Below are 22460 nucleotides of genomic sequence, written 5' to 3'. Positions count from 1 at the left end.
TTCAGAGTATATTTCCATATTAACCAAATATATTTTAAAATACATTTACTTTTAAATGTATGGGGAAAGATTACATCTAGAAATGGGCCATATTAAATCGTATGTAAATTTTTTTACATTTATACATTTGACAATGTATGAAAATAGCCAGAATACTTGGCTAATGCACTTTACCATTTGGAATATCACATTTAATGATCTTGGCAAAAACAACTGTAGGAACTGACAGAGAGAGAACTGTCTTACTGCACAGGCACAATGTAAAACACAGAAGTCAGTACCATTTATTTATATCTGGAGCCTTGATTAGACCTACATACAATTGAAAATAAATATAATGACAAATACAAATAAATGCATTTAAAAATAGACAAATAGATTTTTTGGCCAATTTCAAACATTGCAAAAATATATTTGATAAATACACACACACACATTTTCTAAGCTGCTTCTCCCTCAGGGTCGCGGGGGGGGGGGTGTTGATGGAGCCTATGTGTTGGACAGTGGTAGTCAACACATGAGTCGCACGTTCCACAGCCAGGGTCTGTCGGTTACAGTTACTTGTTTTTGCAGCAAAACAAACAACTGGGCAGTCGTGGGCTGGAGGTTAGGGAACTGGCCCTGTGACCGGAAGGTTGCCGGTTCAATCCCCAGTGTTGACAGACCCTGACAGTCCTTGAGCAAGACACCTAACCCCCAATTGCTCCCTGGACAGTGGATAGGGCTGCCCACCGCTCCGGGCTCAGTGTGTGTGTGTGTGTGTGTGTGTGTGTGTGTGTGTGTGTGTGTGTGTGTGTGTGTGTGTGTGTGTGTGTGTGTGTGTGTGTATTCACTAGTGTGTATGTGGTGTTTCACTTCATGGATGGGTTAAATGTGGAGGTGGAATTTCACTGTTTGTGGGATTAAAAAAGTATCACTTACTATCCCAGGAGACAGGCTTGCCAGTCCATCGCAGAGCAGACAGACAGACATACACAATTACACACACACTCAGACCTAGGGGCAATTTAGCATGTCCAGTTGGCCTGACTGTATGTCTTTGGACTGTGGGAGGAAACCGGAGAACCCGGAGGACACCCACACAGACACAGGGAGAACACACAAGCTCCTCACAGAGAGGACCTTGGTCGCCCAGTTGGGGAACCAAACCCAGGCCCTTCTTGCTGTGAGGCAACAGCGCTACCCACCGCCCCTATTTGATAAATACATTTAAAATATTTTTTTTTTCATGTGGGCTAGTGTGGTACTGTGCTTTTCCACTAATTGAGATTTTAAACATATCCTTTTTCTTTGGTTTGAGAAATGAGTAACAGCTCACTCTGTTCTCCAAACTCTTGGCAAACTGGGCCAGTACTCAGATGTACCCACGTGCATACTGTAAAGTTTTTCAGAGGTATCCCAGGCATAGTTACAGGCCAGCCAAACAGAACAGAGCTCATTTACATACATCACTCTTAAAGGCACAGTACCTAAAAAACTGAGTGATAAAGTGAGTTTGGAAAATTGTCATGTTAAAAATGAATTAAGTCTTTTTTTGATACATACATCCAGACAAACGTCCTAAGTGTAAAATGCGTAGTTTAGTTTTCCACAGTGAAGGAGCTGAGATGGACTCCTGCACAGACAGCTCACGCTGAGTTTCTCCTGCTATCTGAGGACCCCGAGGGCCCACTTCTTCACTTCCTCACCTCTTAAACCAGGTGTGTCGGCAGAGTGATGCAGTCACACTCTCTGCTGTTTTTAATAGAAGTGTTTTGATGAAAACCGCTGCACGCGCCAGCCCGAGGCCTCTCTTCACCCTGAATCACCCGCTCGCTTCAGCTAATTACTCTAGCACAAACGAGCAGCTCTATATTTAAGACCAAGCCGACTCACTGTGTGTTTTTTTGAATTTCGTGATCATTGAAGGAAGATAAATCTTCATTTCTCTTTGCCCTTTTTTGTCGTCTTCAGCAAGCTGTCTTTAAAATGATGATGCTTTTGTAAAAGATTTCGAAGAGTAATAAATCATTTAAAGTGGTGCTTTAAAGGGCCAGTATTGTGGAAAACCTTTTTTTTTCTCACAATTTTTAGAGAAATTTGAGAATTTTATGTATTATGTGAACATATTTAGGCCCATATAGTCCATATATGAAAACAACACATTTACATATACCCACCTGTTCTGTCTACAGCAGTTTAGCCCTCCCTGTTCACTTGTGAATAATCTGGTTATAAGGAGTTTTTCAGTCTGTGCTGCTTTTTAAAACAGCCTGTTGAATTCTTAAATAATACAGAGAGGTTGAAAAATGGTCACGTGAAGATGAATTATGACCAGGCTCCATACAGAAAACACAGATGTCAGAAAAAAAGTTGATCTCTGGGGAAAAAAATACAATTTAAAAATGTAGAACATGCCCTTTAAAAGCTCTTTGAGGATCCGAGTCTCTGAGTCGATGCCTTGAAGTTCATAGAAAAAAGAGAAAAGCGGGGAAATGGAAAAGAATGCAGTTGAAAGGTGGTTTTAGTGTCTGCTAAAGCAGCATTTGTGCCTCCAGAAACGTGCTTCTGTAGTAGTGAGTGGGCTGAAGAACTGCATCAGAACACATTAGAGCTCCTTTAATGTGTTTACAGACCTTTATTAGAGCATTTATTAGTGCATGCTTTGCCAGCGGCCTGTAATTATCACCGCCCCTCGCGCCTGGAGCTCACTCCAAACAAACACACAACATATATTACACTCTAGAAAAGATGGTTCTTCATAGGTTCTTTAGTAAACGGAATGGTTCTGCGTCCCAAGAACACTCAAAAGAACCATTCGCGTGTTTAAATGGTTCTTTGCAAGGTGAAGTTCTGCTTCTGGAGAATGTGTTGAATATGGTTTTTCAAAGAAAGGTTCTTTAGTAACGAAAATGGTTCTATATAGAACCATGAACACTCAACCCGTTGCGAGATTGAATGGTTCATGGCATCATAAAAGGGTTTGATGGAGAATGTGATGTAGATGGTTCTACATAGAACTTCTGTATAAAGTTCTGAAGTTCTGTATAGCACCAAAAAGAGTTTTTCTATTGTTTCAAGCATAACATCGTAACAATAGAACCTTTGGTAACAATTTCTATGAATGTCATGTTTGTAAGCATCTATAAACACGTGTTTATATGTGTAACATGTAATAACATGTTATAATGCTTATAATTCATAAGGCATCATAAACATGGCTATAAGTATTTATAAAGAAAGGTATTATATGTTATAGCCATGCTTATTATGCATTATGAATTGTTAAAATAATGCATTATAAGTAATTTTAATTATAACAAATTATGAGAGCTCATAAGTTGTATTAGTCTGTTCTAAGTAAAGTGACGCGTACTGGACCAAAACCTCCTCCAGGGTGAAGAGTGAGGCTTCACGTTGAAGTTTTTACTGAAGAATTTACTGAAACACTAAAACATCCACAATAAAGCTCATTACAGGCTTGAAATGTCAGAGTTTAAACTAGAGCTGCCATCAGTGTTTCACCCAATGTGGGAAAGTCAATGTGCACCACTGTTAATGTGCACCACCGTTAGCCTGGCACTAACACTGCTTGTCTAATATTATACTGTTTTTAACATCTGAATATTCAGGACTGAAGCCTTACAGATGCAGCCCTGACAGCACCAGCGGTGAGAAATAAAATATTGGAAATCTGGCTTTACGCTCTCCAAGCTGGGGCTGACTTCTTTACAGTATAACATGTTATTAACACTACTTATAATGCAGTATATTAACAATTCATAATGTGTAATAAACATGGCTATAAAGTGTAATTCATTTTTTATAAATATTTATAAGCATGTTTATAATGCATTATGAATGCTTTATAACATGTTACAAATGTGTTTGTGGATGTTTACAAACGTAACATTCATAGAAAATGTTACCGAACCTTTTTTTGGTGCTATATAGAAGCCTTTTTCAGAAAGGTTTCAAATAGAACAACTGTCATTGCCACTACCAAAACATGTATTTTCTGCAATTAAGTAAAGTTTTTTGTTTTTTAATCGAAAAGTTGTGATGTTATGTGTGCACAACTGCATTTGCTAGTCATGTACTGGCTAGTGTTTGTGAATTCTGCTAAAATTGTCACTATCGAAACAGTCATTTGGTAAAGTTTCTGTAGTGTTACGATTGTGTTGTTAGTGAGAAAATGAAATGGTCAGTCATTTAATTTTGGTACAGGGTCACTCAAAGCAAGAGTCCAAATTAGTTAAAAGTCCCAAGTTTTCACATCATCAGTGAAACCACTTTGGTGGAATGATTCATGTCAGTTTTAAAAGCACAGTAACAAAAACAGCTGTTTACTTCTATACCGGTAATAAGGTATACAGTGTTTAATAATGATGCCAATATTTAAAAATTATGACATTTAAGAATGAATTACATTTCTATTACGCAGCTAAACGAACACGTTCCACCAATTTAAATTTTAAAGGATTCACTGATCGGTAGGCCGATAGGGGGCGCTGTTTGAAAGAGCAGAAAACTCAACACCAGGAAAAACTTATAGAGTTAAGGCCTCAGTGTACTTCTTGCGAAACAAAATTCTTGAGGGTTTACAAGCTCGCATACTTTCTGTGCTTTTTGTTTTCCTGTTGCGGATGCGCCACGTGACGCTACAACATTTTATGATACGTTTCATGACTGCTGGAAAACAATTCTTTCACTGTTCTAACTATGGCGTTCAGAATGCTGCCTCCATTTAAGGTGGAACGGGAAAATTCAAACAAGAAGCTGGTGAATAGAAAGCTGACTTCAGCCTCGTCCTCTTATGAAGCTAAATATAAGATAATCTATATGTTGGTGCTTCGTACTAGTTATTACTACCGAATAACAGACTTAACATCTTACGTTTAGGAGATATTCATTGTTTAACAAATGCGTTCCACAGTGAAACATTAGTGTATCTGCCAAAGCCGTCTTTGTTTCATGGCACGCCTCTTTTTTACTGACCAACCAGAGGCTCCGTCGTGTAGCGTCTTGGTCCGTGAAGTTCGCCCAGCTGCCACGTGTGCGACACACGCAACGTCTGCAGTGGTTAGTTTTTTCTGCAGTTACGTCATACTGTTTGCGGAAGCCTGGCTGAAGTGTGCTGAGGGCTATAAAGTCACTACAGAACATATTCAACACAAATAAATGACACGAAAATGTGAAATTCAGAAACGATTTTTCGCATCAAATCTGTACACACCAGACGCGACGTGATTTATGTGGAATTTCACTGCATTCACACAGCGGGAAGAAAAAACAGAAGGCCTATCAACAAGATCTTCATTTCTTCTCACGAAACGGGCAAACTGTGACTTTGTGCAAGATGCCTTCCACTTTGGAAAGCGAAGGTAGAACGGTGATAACAAATAACAACCAGGCTAGAACACCTCGTAGGCAGACCGTGCCGTCGGAATTATCCGCGCTGTGTGGATTCTGTGCAGGCTCAGTAGAGCATGACTGTTCTGAGAACATTTTAATAGAAGAAAAAAAATCTTAAGTACATTTTACTAATCAAATTTCCTCGTGGACTCAGGCGTTTGATGTGATCGTGTGCGGGGGGATTTTATCTGCATATTTCAGAGAGATTCCTTTGTAAACTGTATCTGGTCCTGTTCACGAGTCTGTGTGTGTTTTATTATGACTGCTCACAGAAACACATGTTCAGCTCTTCTGGCTGCCAGCAGTCAGCTCAGTCTGCCAGCGTGCTCAGGACCACACCACTCTTACGTCTTCATTAAGGCTTAAGTGTATGTTTTTGTTTGTGCTGCTCAACTCTTCTGTATTTTCACTGTTAAAGAGCCCATACCATAAAAAAACAGTTTTTAATTAAAAGAGTTTGATGTACTGTGCACATTGTTAAATTCGCTCCCCAGCCCATACAGTCCATGTTTGAAAGCTAAACAAAAATCAGGCAATTTTAAATTTTGAATTTAAATGCGTTTTTGTGATGTGTTGTAAGCTAATTTACATATCTTTGCCTACTTAGCCCATTCATGTTGCAGTTATAAGATGTGTTTCAGTCTGTATTGCATTTTGAACTAAGCACAGTGTTGCTCAGCCAATCCAAATAGAGAACACTTATATACAGATGGATGACAAAAAGGTCTTTGTACCCTGCTGAAAAAACTAATTGTATTCCTTTCTAATGGGAATTGGATTAATGGTTTCCCTTAGAGACCACTAGTTTCTCTTTAAAACACCTTTATATGCCCACATACTACAAAAGCAACCAAAAGAAACACTGTTTTTTCAGCATGGTAATGTGGGGTTTATGCAGTGCATCCCTACTATAACATCCCTCTCTATGTAGTGGTGGACGGACTATTTTCACCAACACTGAGGTCAGCACTGATGTCTTTGCTACAGATCTACAACCCCATTTCCAAAAAGGTTGGGATGCTGAATCCAGAAATGCTGCCACCTTTTCTGGGCCTGAGCTCATTTAAAATGGACTGAGGTCAAGTAGAAAAGTGTCTTGTGGTCCAACAAATCAGTGAAGAATGAAGTGGTGATGAATCACAGCGGTAAACATGCCCCCGTCCCAACTTTTTTGGAACGTGTTGTTGGCATCAGATTCAAAATGGGCATATATTTGTCAAAAAACAATAAAAAACAAGGATAGTGGAGCAAGAGTAACTTAACTAGGACAGTACATTCAAGTGCAAAGTACAGAGTTTCCTGGGGGGTTCCGGATATCCTAAATAACCTCTTGGACTCACTAAATGTGTCAAAATCAAAGGCTGGCGTTCCTTGAAAATAAACATATTATGACATTATACTGTTTGTTCAAGTAAAATAGATGCCCAGATACACTTTCAGGGAAAGGTTTTTGTTTAGCTTGCTTAAACCAGGGGGCGCTGTAGCAAGCTGGCTCACATGTTGGTACTTTGTAGCCTAGAAACTCCAGGATTCCTCTGAAAAAAAACTACAGTATGCCATACACTGTTAGAAATAAAGGTATTATGCAAGTACATTTTTTTTATTCATCAAGGTACAAACAATGTAAATGTTCCCTCAAACGTACATCAGTGGTTTTAAGGTCCAGGGGTGAGCCTGTATCTTTTCATAGCCTAATTTTTAAAAACAGAACAATAAAATAAAGGCCTGGAGACAAGACGGGGTGTGTGGAGTAAATACAACTTGGAAAATATAATTTCAGTGGATTATGGTACAATTATGTTCCTTGACTAAAGGTAATGTGATGTAGCCCTGAGGGTCCCACCCCAGTGACAAGAGGGGCACTGCCGCAGTGGCAGTTTACTACCTTTATTTCTGAGAGTGTAGCATATTTGTTAATCTGAAAACGTGCCTGGTTTCCTAAGAGATCGGTTTAGTCACTTATTAAACTGTAAAGTAGGGGATGTATATGATCTTAATGCGTTCGGATCTGCGTTACCAAACTGTAAAAGAGTTTCCAAAAGAAGAATTGTTTAAACCAACTTTTTTTTTGCCATTGAAGATAGCATGAAGTACCGAGAAAGCCTGTTTTCAATGGAAAAAATATGAATTTTGGACACAAATCCCATAGCAGGTAACCGTTTTTGAGTGCAGGTGGTCTTTCATTTTCTCTTTTGTCCTGAGCTTGTTGATGGCTACACAAACAGGCAGTGTGCTGTGGTGTGTTGCTGTGCATTATAAGTGCATATTGGGGTCAGATAAGGTACATATTGTGCTGTGTCTGGACTCATAACCTACATCAGACCCTGTGTGTGCTTTACTACCTCAATCAGAGTTTAATTATCTTAATCGAGGTCATTACTTAGACATACTGCCAGTAGATTGACAAGCTGTTGTAAAGCTCACTCTGGAAGAAAAAGAGGGAGGCTGAGATGGATAGTTGATGGGCAAATTGGGCAGAAGCCAGAGAAAGAGTGGATAAAGTGAGGGAAGAGAAATACAGGCCTAGTCAGAGCTGGGAACAACTGTTAACCCTTTAATGACTTAGCAAAGAGCAGCTGTTTCTGCTGTATAACCTACATTTCACTGGTAGTAACACTCACACACACACACACACACACACACACACACAAATTATCTAAGCTTATGCTCCTGGATAGTTGGGGTGCTGGACCCTATCCCAGCGCTCGTTGGGCGGAAGGCTACTTTTGTCTAATTTATTGCAAAATATGCTTCATTCTGCCAAAGTGGTCCAAAGTCCACATTTTCACATTTTGTCAAAAAAAACTAGAAAATGACAAAAATGGAGATGCAAGGTTTTCTTCCGACAGCAGCAATATTTAGCTTATTATTATCTCAGTTAATTCCTTGAGTTTAAACAGATTGTAATTTCAAATGCGTTCAATGATGCTGATGTCTGGACTCTGGGGTGGTCAGTCCGTTGTTTTGAGAGCACCAGCAGTTTCTTTGTTTGATTTGCAAATGTTCTTTTTGTCTGTTTTTCTTAGTAACAGCTTCTCAATAGCTACACATCCTTTCAGACCCACAGCATTGAGGTGGAACACTGTCAGATCTGAAGCAAGAGTGGAGCTTGATTTTCTCCTCTCTCTCAAAGATGAAAGCTTTAAGTGCTGTTTATCTGATGGGGCCAGTTTACTCATCTTGCAGGTGGTTGCTAGGAGTCCCATTTTCTCTGTAAAATTTCATAATTCTTTAAACTCAGTTTTTGAAACTGCTGCTATTTCCTTTGAATTTCTCCTTTATGCAAGTGGACTATCCATAAACAAATGAAGGGGGGTCTCTGACTTTTGCACAGAACTGTAGCTCGGTTAAACACTTACGGTTTACATGTTTTGACTGTTTTGACTCAGTTTCAAACAGTTATGTTTTATCATGATTTGTTTTGGAAACTGTGCCAACTTTCTGCAGAAGATCATACAAAATCTGTTGTTTAAGATTTATGTGTCGTGGATTCAGATGTTCCCTGCCGTGCCAAACGAAGGTGTTGGTGAAAAGAAAAGTTTTCATCTGTCATCCTCACTAAACTCCAACTGCAGCTGTATATCTCACTTTCACCGGCAGTTTTGCCAAATCATCTTGTCTATTGCCCATCCATCTTTACTCCTGTACAGTCGACCAGTCTTTCTGCTGATAGGAGAGAAATATCTTTCAGCTGATTTTCATTTTCCACTGAAAAAGCCAAAACATAGAGCAGCACAGGTAGTTTACTCTCTATACATGTTCTCTCTGAAACACACACACACACACACACACACACACACATTTATGTGTGCTTGTCTTGCTATCCCAGTAATAAGGCAGCTTAACAGTGTTGCACAAGTGAGGACATTTTGCTGGTCCTCACTAAAACGTGCTGTTTTCACCACAAATTCAACTTTTTTTTTTTTAAAAAACGAAAAGAGCTGAAAGGTTGACTTTCAGTTACTGAGGTTAGCGTTAGGTTTTGGTTTTTAGGTTTACTTGGCTACAGTAATACAGAAATCAGTGGAAGTCCTCACAAGTAACATAAAACAAACACTCTCACACACACAATTTGTTCTCACTATTTATGTGAGGACTTGCATAGACTTCTGTATTACCCTAATCTACACATACACCAAACCCTATCCGTCACCTCAGTAACTGAAACGCACTCTTGCTACTCTTAGTTTTTACAGAAAAAAAGGATTTTTTTTAAAACAGCATGTTTTCAAGTACAAGACCTCATGTTGGCCCATCACTGTGAGAACATTTGGTCCTCACAAAGGTAGCAAGACAGGTACATACACACACACTCACACTTGCAAATCAATCTGTCACATTCTTTCCAGCCTCACCTGAGATGAACAAAGCTTGAGCACTAACTGTGATTCTTGGAAAAGTCCACTTTTAATGTGTGTGTGTGTGTGTGTGTGTGTGTGCTTGTTAGAGTGCATGTTAGATTTCAGATGCAGATAAACATATTTCATGAACTGGTATTATTTTTATTTCAGAATTGCAGTTTGGTAGAATTGCAATTTTAATTATAGCTTTTAATTTTTTTAATTACATGTCAAATTTGCAAAATGTATCATATTAAATTGTCTTTTTTGTTTATCACAAAAAAAAAACAACAACATTGGAACAACACCAGCTTCACTTTCCATATTGGTGCCATTTGTAGTTCTACAATTACAAACTGTAGTCCATCTGTTTCTCTGCATACTTTCCCATACATACTTTCTGCATACATCCCCTTTTACCCTGTTCTTCAGTGGTCTGGAGGCCCGCAGGACCACCACAGAGCAGGTATTATTTGGGGAGGGGATCATTCTCAGCCCTGCAGTGACACTGACATGGTGGTGATGTGCTTTTGAGGTGCAGAGTTTTTAAACACCTTACTGTCAACGCTGGACTGAGAATCATCCACCAGACATAAATATTGAGCCAGCAGTGGTCCAAGGCCAGAAACTGACCACCAATGAAGGACTATATGATGGCTAACTAAAGTGTGCAACAAAAAATGAGCTATCATCTCAAATAGTACAATATAATCATCTTCTGCTTACAAACACCAACGTATGGATCGAAAGAACTATTAGAATTAGAGAAGTGAAGAAATTCAACAAAATGTAAGACGAAACAATTTAAGGTGTGAGCGCTGTGGAAAGAGAAGAATTTTAATGCATTTTCATGAGAAAGTTATGCTGGCTTTACACAGTGTGGCTAATTGCATGTTGCCTGCAACCTTATTTCATTTTGAAGCAACTCAAAATAATTCATAATTGCACACATTCAGTTACTCCACAGGCCAAATCAGCAGTATATAGTTTTGATTCACTGCATATTTCTCACTATATAGTCATCCTTGAAGTGTAATTTACATATTTGCATTTTTGTCATTTTAATATGTTTTATAATATACAGTATATTCCAGCTGACATTAGAGCTCTTTTTCCTTCTCATTTTCAACCACCCATCAATCAGTCTTCTGTTGTATTTTCTTGTTCGCTGATCTGGTGAAGTCAGTCATTTTTAAGGATGTTGTTCGACATGATCACATGACGTGTTACTGCTGTTTTGATTAGCTGTTTCGTGAAACTTTTTTCATAAAGTTGAGATGCTTGCAACTCTTCCAGTTGAGTTGCAGGACACTTTACGTCATGCAAATCAAGCGCAATTTAGTTTCATGTAGGCTTCAAACAACTAAAGTTGCATGAGAATATCACTGTGTGAAGCCAGGCTTAGATTAAAATTGAAATTATCTGCATTTGTTCAAGATTGATAAATAGCTTCTTTCACATAGTGACAGTGTTAGGGGCAAAGTTGCTTTTCTTGGTGGTCCTCACAGTTATGCATGTGTGCATGTCTGTGTTCATTCTCTGATATGTATGTTTCACATTAGGTTTTGGCTGCATTTTCAGCAAACATCAAATAGTAAAATATGGAATTCCATGACCTGCTGCTTTTATGAAAATGCAGAGTTATGCGTTTTTCTTTTTTTTTTTCACGTCTATATTTTTCAGCCCATAAAACTCTTGTTGCTCTGGCAAACTGCAAGCCTCTGAGCGCCTGCTTTTCTTGCAGATTCCACCGTAGCATAAAAGCCTGCAATAAAGGTCATAATAAAGTATCTAGCCAAAGCAAAACCTAAATGCATCCCCTTCTAATTTCTGAAATTTCCCCCTTTGCAGTCACTCTTTGTTATGGGGGAATTAAATGGTAGTTTTACGAGTGTTTTGCCCAGCCAGTTAAGTATTATGCCAAATTTTATTCACATCATCAAAGCAGCGAATGTATCTTGCAGAGCCTTTCACAGTCAAATTTATTTTTCGCTTGTAGGAAATAATTTTTTGTGAGTATTGGCCAATTGAATTTTAAAGATAAATAAAACTGATTTTATGGTTTTGGATTGCTTTAAGCTTTCATAGATGAAGAGCATGTATGTCCATTTGTGCTGGCTGAACATCTTATTTCAAAACCATGCACTGTTAGAAATAATGGTTTGTTTTTCGTTCATCAAGGTACAAACAGTGTAAATGTTCCCTCAATGGTACAGCAGTGGTTTTAAGGCCCAATTGTGGCCCTTAAATACGTTTTTCCAGGTGAAAAGTATTTGTACCTTTTCATAACATGTTTTAAAACAGAACAATAAAATAAAAGCCTGGAGACGAGATGGGGTGTGTGGAGTCAATACAACTTGCTACAAAATATACAAAATATAATTTCAGTGGATTATGGTACAGTTATGTTCTGACTAAAGGTACTGAGGGTTCCACCCCAGTGACAAGAGGGGTACTGCTTTATTTCTGAGAGTGTAGGCATTAATATGGAGTTTGCGTCTATAACAGCCTACTGGGGATGTTTTATGACGTTCTTCTGGGAGGATTTTACTAGATTAGATGGCATCCCAGTTCATCCCAGAGGTGTTGTATGGGGTTGGAGGACTGTCAGGTTTTTACACATCAAACTTGGCCATCTATTAATTTCTTTATGGATCTCAGTTTGTGCACATGTACGTTGTCATGCTGCAACAAGAAAGGGTTCCAGACGGTTCCACAAAGTTCTCTGAAATCTCATCATATGCTGCAATATTAAGACGTCTCTTCACAGGAACGATGAGGTCCAAACCATGTACAAGTCTCAAACAATTATTCCTCCTCCACCAAACTTTACAGTTGGCACTATGCATTCAGGCTGGTAGCGTTCTTCTGGCAAATCGTGGCAAGCCTAGATTTGTCCATCAGACTGCCCTATAGTTAAGTGTGATTTATCACACAGAAGAACCTGTTTCCACTGATTCAGTGTCTTTGTTTTGTACCATTCCAGCCCTTGGCATTGCACTTTATCTGATGTAACACAGTGACACTTTTACTAACTTTAGTTGCTTGAAATCTATATGAAACCATGTTGCTCTTGAATTGCATAATCTCCTGTGACTCATTTGAAACTCCACCACAACCACTGTACGCTAATAAACTTCGAGTTTTGTTTCTGTTTTATTTTCTTGTGCTAATCCGGTGAAATCAGTCATTTTTAAGTATGTTGTTCAATTGCCACCTGTGCAACAAGTCCAGTCGTGAAATTTCCTCACTACTAAATATTCCACAGTCAACTGTCGGTGGGATTATAACAAATTGGAAGCGATTGGGAACGACAGCAACTCAGCCACGAAGTGGTCGGCTATGTAAAATGACAGAGTGGGGTCAGCAGATGCTGAGGGGCATAGTGTGCAGAGGTCACCGACTTTCTGCAGAGTCAATCACTACAGACCTCCAAACTTCATGTGGCCTTCAGATCAGCTTAAGAACAGCGTAGTGAGTTTCATGGAATGGGTTTCCATGGCCGAGCAGCTGGATCCAAGCCTTACATCACCAAGCATGATGCAAAGTGGCGAATGCAGTGGTGTAAAGCGCCGCCACTGGACGTAATTTAGATGTGTTCTCTGGAGTGACGAATCACGCTTCTCCATCTGGCAATCCGATGGACGAGTCTGGGTTTGGCGGTTGCCACTTTACTTTTGGGGAACAGCCCCTTCCTGTTCCAACATGACTGCACGCCAGTGCACAAAGCAAGGCCCATAAAGACGTGGATGAGCGAGTTTGGTGTGGAAGAACTTGACTGGCCTGCACAGAGTCCTGACCTCAACCCAATAGAACACCTTTGGGATGAATTAGAGCGGAGACTGCGAGCCAGGCCTTCTTGTCCAACATCACTGTCTGACTTCACAAATGTGCTTCTGGAAGAACGGTCAAAAATTCCCATAAACACACTCCTAACCCTTGTGGAAAGCTTTCCCAGAAGAGATGACGAGTTGAAGCTGTTACAGCTGAAAAAGGTGGACCGACATCACATTAAACCCTATAGATTAAGAATGGGATCTCATATGTTCATATGCGTGTGAAGGCAGACGAGCGAATACTTTTGGCAATATAGTGAATCAAGAACAACAGAGCGTATCAAAAATACGAGCTGCTAATTTTGCTAGTGGACTAATTGAATGTGTTGCATCGAATGTTGTGTTTGAATTGCTTTGTGTTAAGTGATGTGTTAAGTTGCATGGAGTTTTGCTGCAGGCAACTCACAACATGCAACTAGTTGCCTTGTGTGCAGTTGCTTGGCTGCCATGTCACCATGGAAATCCAATCCAACAAACAGTTCTTGAGCTGATTTTGCTAGAAGAGGTGGTCTAGAGGTCTATTGCACCCTCCAGTTTGAAAACGTGTATCTGCTAGAATGATAAACCCGCCTATTGATTGGAAATAAAATGAAATGAAGGCTCCGGCTGAACCAATGTTTTTTTTATTGGCTAACAGTTAATTAGGTTAATCATTCACATCCCTTGTAGTGTTCCATTACAGTGCCATGGTGAAATTCAGTGAAGGTCCACATACTCTTGCCCATGGATTGTATCTCCGTTAGGAAGCATGTCATGGTCCATACTGTTATTGGAAGTGTATTTGGAAGTATGACAACTGTATTTGTCTATTTACTTTCATAATTTCTTCCTGTTTGAATATTAGACAACTGTTTTGTTTTTTAGTTTTCTATTGCCATTCCATTTCCAACTGCACATTGAATACAGCTGTGGTAATGTTATTATGCCAGTGACATAACATTGTGCCCTCAAGTGCTAATGTAATTATAATTAATGACATCAGATATGGTGTGGAATTTTTTCACATTGTTGTAATGTATAAGTATATCACTGCTGTCAGAAGAAAACCTCGTTTTTCCATTTTTGTCATTTTCCAGTTTTTGACATCATTTGAAAACACCTGTTACCCTCTACATTGTGTGTAAATTTCATGACGGAGGGCCCAAAAGAAACAGCCCAAAATAACTTGGAAAAAAGTCCATTGACTTACATTAAAAGTATACTATGTTTTCTCCTGCTCCTGTAAAGTTACTATTTTAGAGATTTTCTTTCAACAACAGAGATATGAAGTCAAAAGAATGGTGCTGTGGACCCACAAGGTAACTGAAAGCATCTGTGTACTGTGCTGTATGAGTTAAAATAGCGATGAGAATTGAAGAAGTAGAGTAAAAGGTGGATGATGAGTGTCTTTGGAGCAGGTACAAACACTTGCTTGTCTTCGCCTCCCTCTCATTACATGCCCTTATTTGTCATGGAATTCTCTCCTTATCTGCCAAGACTGGCAGCTTCACTCACATTCCATAGATTGACCACTTTTGTGGTTGGGTGTGTGTGTAAGTTTGGGTGGATATATATGTATATGGGTAGCAGGCAAACCACAGACGTAAAGAATGAGTCTAAAACCAGTTAGTCAGTTACCTTGCAGGATTTTAGTTTGTCTTAGGAATGCTTGTTATACTGTATTATGTATCTTTGCCAGAATTGAATTGTTCTCATGGACTTTTCATGGCCTCCATCATATCCTGACAGCAGCAAAGACTACAGCCTCCAAACTCATATCTTGTTACCATGGACATTTCTCTGGCTTTGCAGTTTCTCCTAAATGCATTTGAAACGAATACATTTAGATCTTTTACAATATATGTCCAATATTATCCAGATACATGCTTTTCTGGAATCAAAGGTATTAATAGTCAGTTGGTATTCGTTTGCTGCAACAGCTCTCTCTGTGGGCTTTCGGCTGGCTTTACCCAATGAAATGTTCATGCAGCTTGTTGTATTTCGTGAGTCACACGCAACACCTTAAATTACTGTTTAGACAAATGAGCAGCTCAAACCTTTGAAGTAGCATTGTTTCACTATATAAAGTCATTTTCATCTGTGTTATTTTCATACTTTGCGTTAGATATGTATTTGCATACTTTTTATATGTAGTATTTTTGGTCTCTATTTATATACACAACAAAAAATAAACTGTGGCACAAGCAGCCCTTTAAACAATGTTAGCAATATTTAAACCAGCTGATTACAGGAACATTAGTTTGAGAAACTTCAATATTTGTTGTTGTGGCTCAGGTAAACGACAAAATGAAACAGTACCCAGCTTACATAACCTCGATCAGGGGGATCTCCTTTTCAGCTACCTTCTGTTTTTATATTCTCGTCGATGAATTGAGTGAAATCAATGTAATCATGTGATGTTTTATCAGTGTTGTGATTGGCTGGTTCACAAAACTTGTTTCACTGTAAACCTGTTGCAGCTTAGTTAAACAGGTTGTAGGATGCTTTTACTTTTGTGACATTTGGTTTCATACATGTTTCAAGCAATTAAAGTTGTTTTGCTGTACAAAAGCCAGCCTTGCTCTTGATCTGTGGTTCCCGGTCCTGGTCCTGGAGTACCCCCTGCCCTGCACATTTTTAGGTTTACTCTGTTCACAACTCATCTGATTCAAGTGGTCAGTTCATTAGGAAGCTCTTCTTGAGATGAATTGAGTGTTCTAGAACAAGAAAACACAAGAATGTGCAGGGCAAGGGACACTCCAGGTGCCAGGATTGGAAACCTGTGCACTAGATGATGGAATAGTGCTGCTAGCATTTGATTCCTTTCAGCCATAAGAACATTAGTGAGGTCAGGTACTGATGTTTGCTGATTAGGTGTGGATCACAAATAGATTTAGGCAAACTCATCTACAAAGAGTTCAGTGGCACTTCATCAATCCAGAGAATGCGATTCCAGTGTCCCACAACCCAACGTTGACACAGTTTTTCTGTGTAAATAACATGCAATTGGCCTAGCACTGGGGAAAATCCGCTCTCCTCATCGAAAGTGCCTAGATTTTTGGACATTTTGTAAAGGCGTTATTATTTTTTTAAATATAGTGTGATTGTGTTTACTCACTGGCCTCCTGCTGTCTTGTTTGTTTTCTACAGATAAGAGTGAGACTGGCAGAGACGGCGGGCTGGTGACACCATGAGCTGGAGCTTCCTAACACGACTGCTGGAGGAGATCCACAATCATTCCACCTTTGTGGGCAAGATCTGGCTAACTGTGCTCATCGTCTTCCGCATTGTTTTGACAGCCGTGGGTGGAGAGTCCATTTATTATGACGAACAGAGTAAATTTGTATGTAACACGGCCCAACCGGGCTGCGAGAACGTCTGTTACGACACGTTCGCGCCACTATCGCATGTCCGTTTCTGGGTCTTCCAGATCATACTGGTGGCTACCCCTTCGCTGATGTACCTCGGCTACGCTGTCAACAAGATTGCTCGGTTAGAGGAGGGTAAGGAGAGTGTGATTGCGTCTCAGTGCAAGAATCGCAAGCTGTACCCCAGGAGACGGCAACACCGTGGTTTAGAGGAGGTGGAAGAGGACCAGCAAGAAGATCCCATGATATACGAAGCTGCTGAGGTTGAAAGCCGGAGTGACGGTGCCCCCCAAGGCTGTGGAGGACCAAATGCTGGAGGAACCATCGGTAAGACACGGCATGATGGGCGGCAGCGGATTCAAAGAGATGGCTTGATGAGAGTGTATGTGCTTCAACTTTTTGCCCGTTCTGCCTTGGAAGTGGGCTTTCTTGTTGGCCAGTATGCCCTCTATGGCTTTGCAATGCCAGCACGCTATGTGTGTTCCGTCACACCTTGTCCGCAAAAGGTAGACTGCTTTGTTTCACGGCCAACTGAGAAGACCATCTTCTTGCTCATCATGTATGGAGTCACGGTGTTGTGCCTGTTGCTCAACATTTGGGAGATGCTCCACCTAGGAGTGGGAACCATGTTGGACCTCGTTTTCTCTCGAAGGGTCTCCGGCCAGGATGAGGATGAGTGCCAGCTAACGCCGCTTACCGGTCCACCTGGGATGCCTGTCAGTGAGGCTGGAGGAGGCAGTGCAGGATACGGGAGCTACCCTTTTTCCTGGAATTCAGTGCCCCCTTCAGCACCACCGGGGTACAACATCTTAATGAAGCCTGAATCCATACCTTTCACTGAGCTAAGCAGCAATGCTAAGATGGCCTGCAAGCAGAACCGTGCCAATATTGCCCAAGAAGAGGAGCTACGGGGCCAGTACGGCAGCACCGAGAAGAATTTCCTCCAGAGCAGCAGCAGCAGCGCGCTCCACCGGGAAATCCAGCAGGCTCAGGAGAGGTTAGAGGCGGCCATGCTGGCCTACGGTCAACAGCAGCAGAGCCAATGCAGACATGCTAGCAAGCTGCAAGGCAATCGCAAACAGCAGGACCGCTCAAAAAGCAAGCGAGGAGGAAGCCGAGGGGACCTAAGGAGCAGCAGTAGTGGCAGGTCGGATGAGGTGAAACCGTCAGTGTGGATTTGATGCACGTCTTCCAGTATCCATTACAACATTTAAATGTGTAGTTCAGCCAGAAATAAAACAGTTTTCCCCTTATCCCACATGTAGTCAATCAGCCAAGGCTGACCGACTACATTGAGGGTAATACAGATTGCGTATATATGACTTTCGTGCTGAACAGAACTTCAAGCCTGTTTGACAAGCAAAGAGCCTGTTGGATGACTTTGACCTCTGGAAAATATAAGCTATGTCACTGAAGAGGGCAAGGTGGACGGTCAGTCACAGTGAGATCAAAACCTCTCATTGTTGAGGACTAAGCAAGAAAAACCAGCCTTATTGCGAGGATTTGATAGTTACCTTCAAAGATACATGCCTAATCACACATGATGCTTTCCATGCACAATCAATAAGCTGTATTTACCACACTAGTTGTGGGTACTGCTAGCGTCAGTGGCAATAAATCTGTATCCACAGGGTCTCATAGACCAAGTAGCCATTGGCCTTTTTCAATTGTTTTGCCATTTTGAGCAAAGGTTGTTATTATTCCTGTGGAACCCACCAACTACCAAAGGGAACTGAAAGAAGAAAGTTTTTACTTTTGGACATGGGTTATCACTCTTCGGCTGTGTTTGTTGGAGAGCGGCTTTGGCTCCTCAGGCTGTATTAGAAGGTTGTTTTTCTTTAATCTTGAGCCCAATCACGAAAAAGGAGAAAAAAGGGACAGCGTTGGGTAAAATCTGCTCTCCTCATCAAAAATTTGGTGCTACAATTACAAGAAGTGCCTTTAACCCCTGCGTTTGGACAGTACAGCCATTCTAGCTACAACCTTAACTGTGATTTTTGTTGGTTTTACGACTGTGTCCACAAGCGATCCTCAGCATGTCATTACTCCTTTCACTGTGAAACAGGGACAGTGAAAGCTGTTAAAATGCATATCTTGATTTTCGAGAAAGGACATTTTTCTGTTCTACATTTTAGAGTCTGATTTAAGGAATTTGTTAAGCAGTTGTTTGTGGTTCCAGTTTCTTGTTATCTTCCTCTGTGCTGTTGTTGCCCCCAAGTGGTCAACAACACAAGCACCACTGGACCTATAAAACGTACTGTATAGCTTTTCTTGTGCATCACTGGATGCATTTCTACCTGGCAAATATAGCAAATTATAAACGACCTACAGTAAGCTAAATCGTTGTGTTATCATAAGCTATGTAAGTTTATACATGCGGTTCGTACATAAGCTATCTGGTGTCTACTGAGTGTTTCAAAGTCTGTTCACCAGCAGTTACAAGTGTTCCAGTATGTTTACGAAGGTTTTACATTCAGATTCTTTACAAATGTACAGTCGTTTTGTCAACATTATTAAGCGAAATCCACAATCAGGGATTTCAGAGCAGTGTTGAAGCTCCATCACTGAATTTTGCCAAGGAAAACTGAGCTCTGAACGAGGCGGTAGCCCGTAGTAAAAAGAACGGTTTGCTTTTTTTTCGTCACTGTTGCATAAAGACCTCCATTTTTTTTCTTTTTGGCATAATTTAAAATCTACAGTTACCCTTTGCATTGTATTAACACTTCACGAAGAACAGAGCAATAGAAATGTGTTTCATTTGAGGTTTTTCCCTCTCCTGTAAAATTAGCGTTTCGTAGATACGAGATTTTGTCTCCGACAGTGACGATACTGTATATAGTGCAATCAGAGCCCATCTAAATTCATCTCGGAGCTCAAACTTCAGATTAAGATATCTAAAAATGAAAGGATGCACAGTTATATCGGCATCGGACGTATTTGATTTGACATTTTAAATCGAAACTTGATGACTCTTAAAGGTGGGCAATATGAGGACATTTTATCATTATTGTGATCACAGTATGCTTATTTGTGCATATTGTGGATATCATTAGTACTTCAGAAACACTGAGCAGCTGCACAAAGAGGGCAAAAGTTAACACCTGTTTAACTGAATCTAGTGCAGCACACGAAATGTATTATTGAAACCTGATCAATAACTAGAAAAACAGTTAATCAAGTTTTTGAGTGTTTCTGATGTGAGACTAGTTTTTTTTTTGTTCCAGTTTATCAAACTTAGTGTCACGTATCATGAAAAGGTCTTCCAGTATCAGTATCGTGATATTTTTAAAATATTGCCCACCTGTGATGACACTCTTATAAGTACCCCTTTCCAAATAAACGCCACGTTTCTCAGTATTGCGACTCCAAGTAGATGAAGTTTCCATATATACCAAAAATGGCATCAGCAGATGTGCAAAAGATTTAGGCGCCTGAGAACATTGTTTAAAACGGTTTATCTGGACAGTAACTGTGTTTTTTATACTTAAAGACACCATATAATATTAGAATGCAAACAAACCGTAACTTAGTAAAAAGTAACAAGATTTCCTTGCTTTCAAAAGTTTGTATGACGTTAGAGTCGATATGCTTTGCGCTGCATGAGTCGATGCCCCGAGGAACTAATTTAGCAGTGATTCACCAAACCAGGGACCGAATGCTGCCTACAGATATCCCTGAGCTTCTCTAAGGAGAAGATTGGAAAGCATTAAACCGACACGTTGACACAAAATACATCAAATCAATACTTACTGTATTAATATTATTCTTGTTTATTCTAATATTAATGTTTCCTGAGTAAAAAAGAAAGATAACATTTTAAAAACACGACTTTCTCAGGTGCCTGAGTCTTTTACAGAGGGAACACACCTCTGCACACCTTAATGCACAGTTAGTGTTTATTTGCTGAAGTTAAAAAAGTTATAAAACGTTTATGCAAACTAAATTGATCAAAAAATAGAAATTGTGCACCAAAGTTTGCAGAGCAACACTTACCCTGGAAACATTAGGCTACATGACACCTACAAAAGGTTGTCATGACAACTGAGATAACCCTATGTAACTGTTCATTAAGGCTTATTACAACAGACATCATCTGTCATAAAGGCTACTTTAGTTGACTTTGATCAAAATTGGCCAGCTTAACCTTTATAGCAAATGACGCGTATTGGAGAAAACATTTATAAACAGTTATGTAGGGTTATGTCAGTTGTCATGACAGCTTATGTAGGTGTTATGTAGCCTACAGTAAAGTGTTACCATTTACAGAAAAGTGACATTTAAGTGTCTTCCCTGTAGAGGCGTTAACTTATTTTCAGGTAGAAAATCAGTAAAAAATGTATTTCGCCCAACGACTGTATGTGAAAAATGCTGGATAACGACCCAGAATTCCGATATCTGTGCATCCTTCCTAAAACAGTGTGATAAAACTTGAATTTGACACAAACAAATGCCTCCTTAAAATGCCTCCTTAAAAATTGGGCAGTATGGCTGGTGTGTGTTCAAGCCTTGCACTTGTTCAAGGCTCAGATTCCAGGCCCCAGTTGTGTACAGATGTTTTCTGGGTTTGTTACTCTGTCAGATTCGCTCAGATTCAGTCCTTTGCGTTTGCCAGTCTGGCAGTATGAAACTGGATTTGGCGTCGGCTTGAATTTTTCCTTTTTCCTTTTTTTTTTTGGAGAGAGAGTTGGGACGGTTTTATATTCTGAAGGTTTAAAATGCATGATGTGCATTGCTTTTAAGAGGAAAAGACAATAAATATGCAGTTTTGATTTACCCTTGAACATGTTATGATTTGTCCATGTGTCGTGATTGTGCATTGGCAGGTTCTCCTTTAATCTCAGCTGTATCTGACTGTAAAAGCACGCGCTTCACCCAAAAACACTAAAGATGGTTTTAAAACAACCAACTTTAAAATGTGTGCTGAGAAAAATGTGGGACTTTAAAGGGCCCATATATTGGAAAATCACATTTTCAATGCTTTGTCGAAGTTGTATGTTCTATGTCAACATTGTTAAAGTTTCAGAGTGAACTGTTTGCTCCTCACACAGTCCCAACTGCAAAAACAGCCTGTTTTGAATTGTTTTTGTGATGTCACAAAAACCAACACACTTACATAAATCTGCCTCTTTATCCTACAACGGTTTAGCCCTGCGTCGGTCAGGCCTGCTTTTGAATCAACCACTAGAGGGCACTCCCGAGCAAGTCCAAAACGAACGTGCTATAATGAGGCATTTGAGCAAAATCACTGGTTTATAAACGCTTAAACATGTTTAATGTAAAATAATCATTCATTTTCTCAACACTGAATATCATAAAACACTTTAACACTGTTATATTTTTAAGAGCTTTTAAACTCGAGTTACAGCAGTTTAAAACAGTACGTCCATGACGTCTGAGCACAAACAGCCAATGAGCTGCTTCGCTCACTGACCACTCAACACTTAGTAGCATCTTGCTGCCCAAAACCTGTTTGCTGTATAAAAAAGGAAAATATAGTTATAATATAGTATAACTATATATAATATAGTTTGCTTTTTTAGTGA

General features: G+C 39.8%; 1 protein-coding gene across 1 annotated transcript in view; it reads left to right on the top strand.

Moving 5' to 3' along the window:
- The window catches only part of LOC108431419 (gap junction gamma-1 protein-like), a 42552-nt gene extending 20854 nt beyond the window's left edge, over window positions 1-21698 (top strand). The window contains exon 3 of the mRNA XM_037543913.1: window positions 16700-21698. Coding sequence (XP_037399810.1) covers window positions 16740-18098 — 1359 coding nt within the window. The 5' untranslated portion in view covers window positions 16700-16739 and the 3' untranslated portion in view covers window positions 18099-21698. The remainder of the gene's footprint in view (window positions 1-16699) is intronic.
- Window positions 21699-22460: the final 762 nt, after the last annotated feature.

The sequence above is a fragment of the Pygocentrus nattereri genome, chromosome 13 (assembly GCF_015220715.1).
Source record: "Pygocentrus nattereri isolate fPygNat1 chromosome 13, fPygNat1.pri, whole genome shotgun sequence".
Lineage (NCBI taxonomy): Eukaryota > Metazoa > Chordata > Actinopteri > Characiformes > Serrasalmidae > Pygocentrus > Pygocentrus nattereri.
The sequence above is the reverse complement of the archived record's forward strand: the minus strand, read 5'-3'. Positions and strand labels throughout refer to the sequence as shown.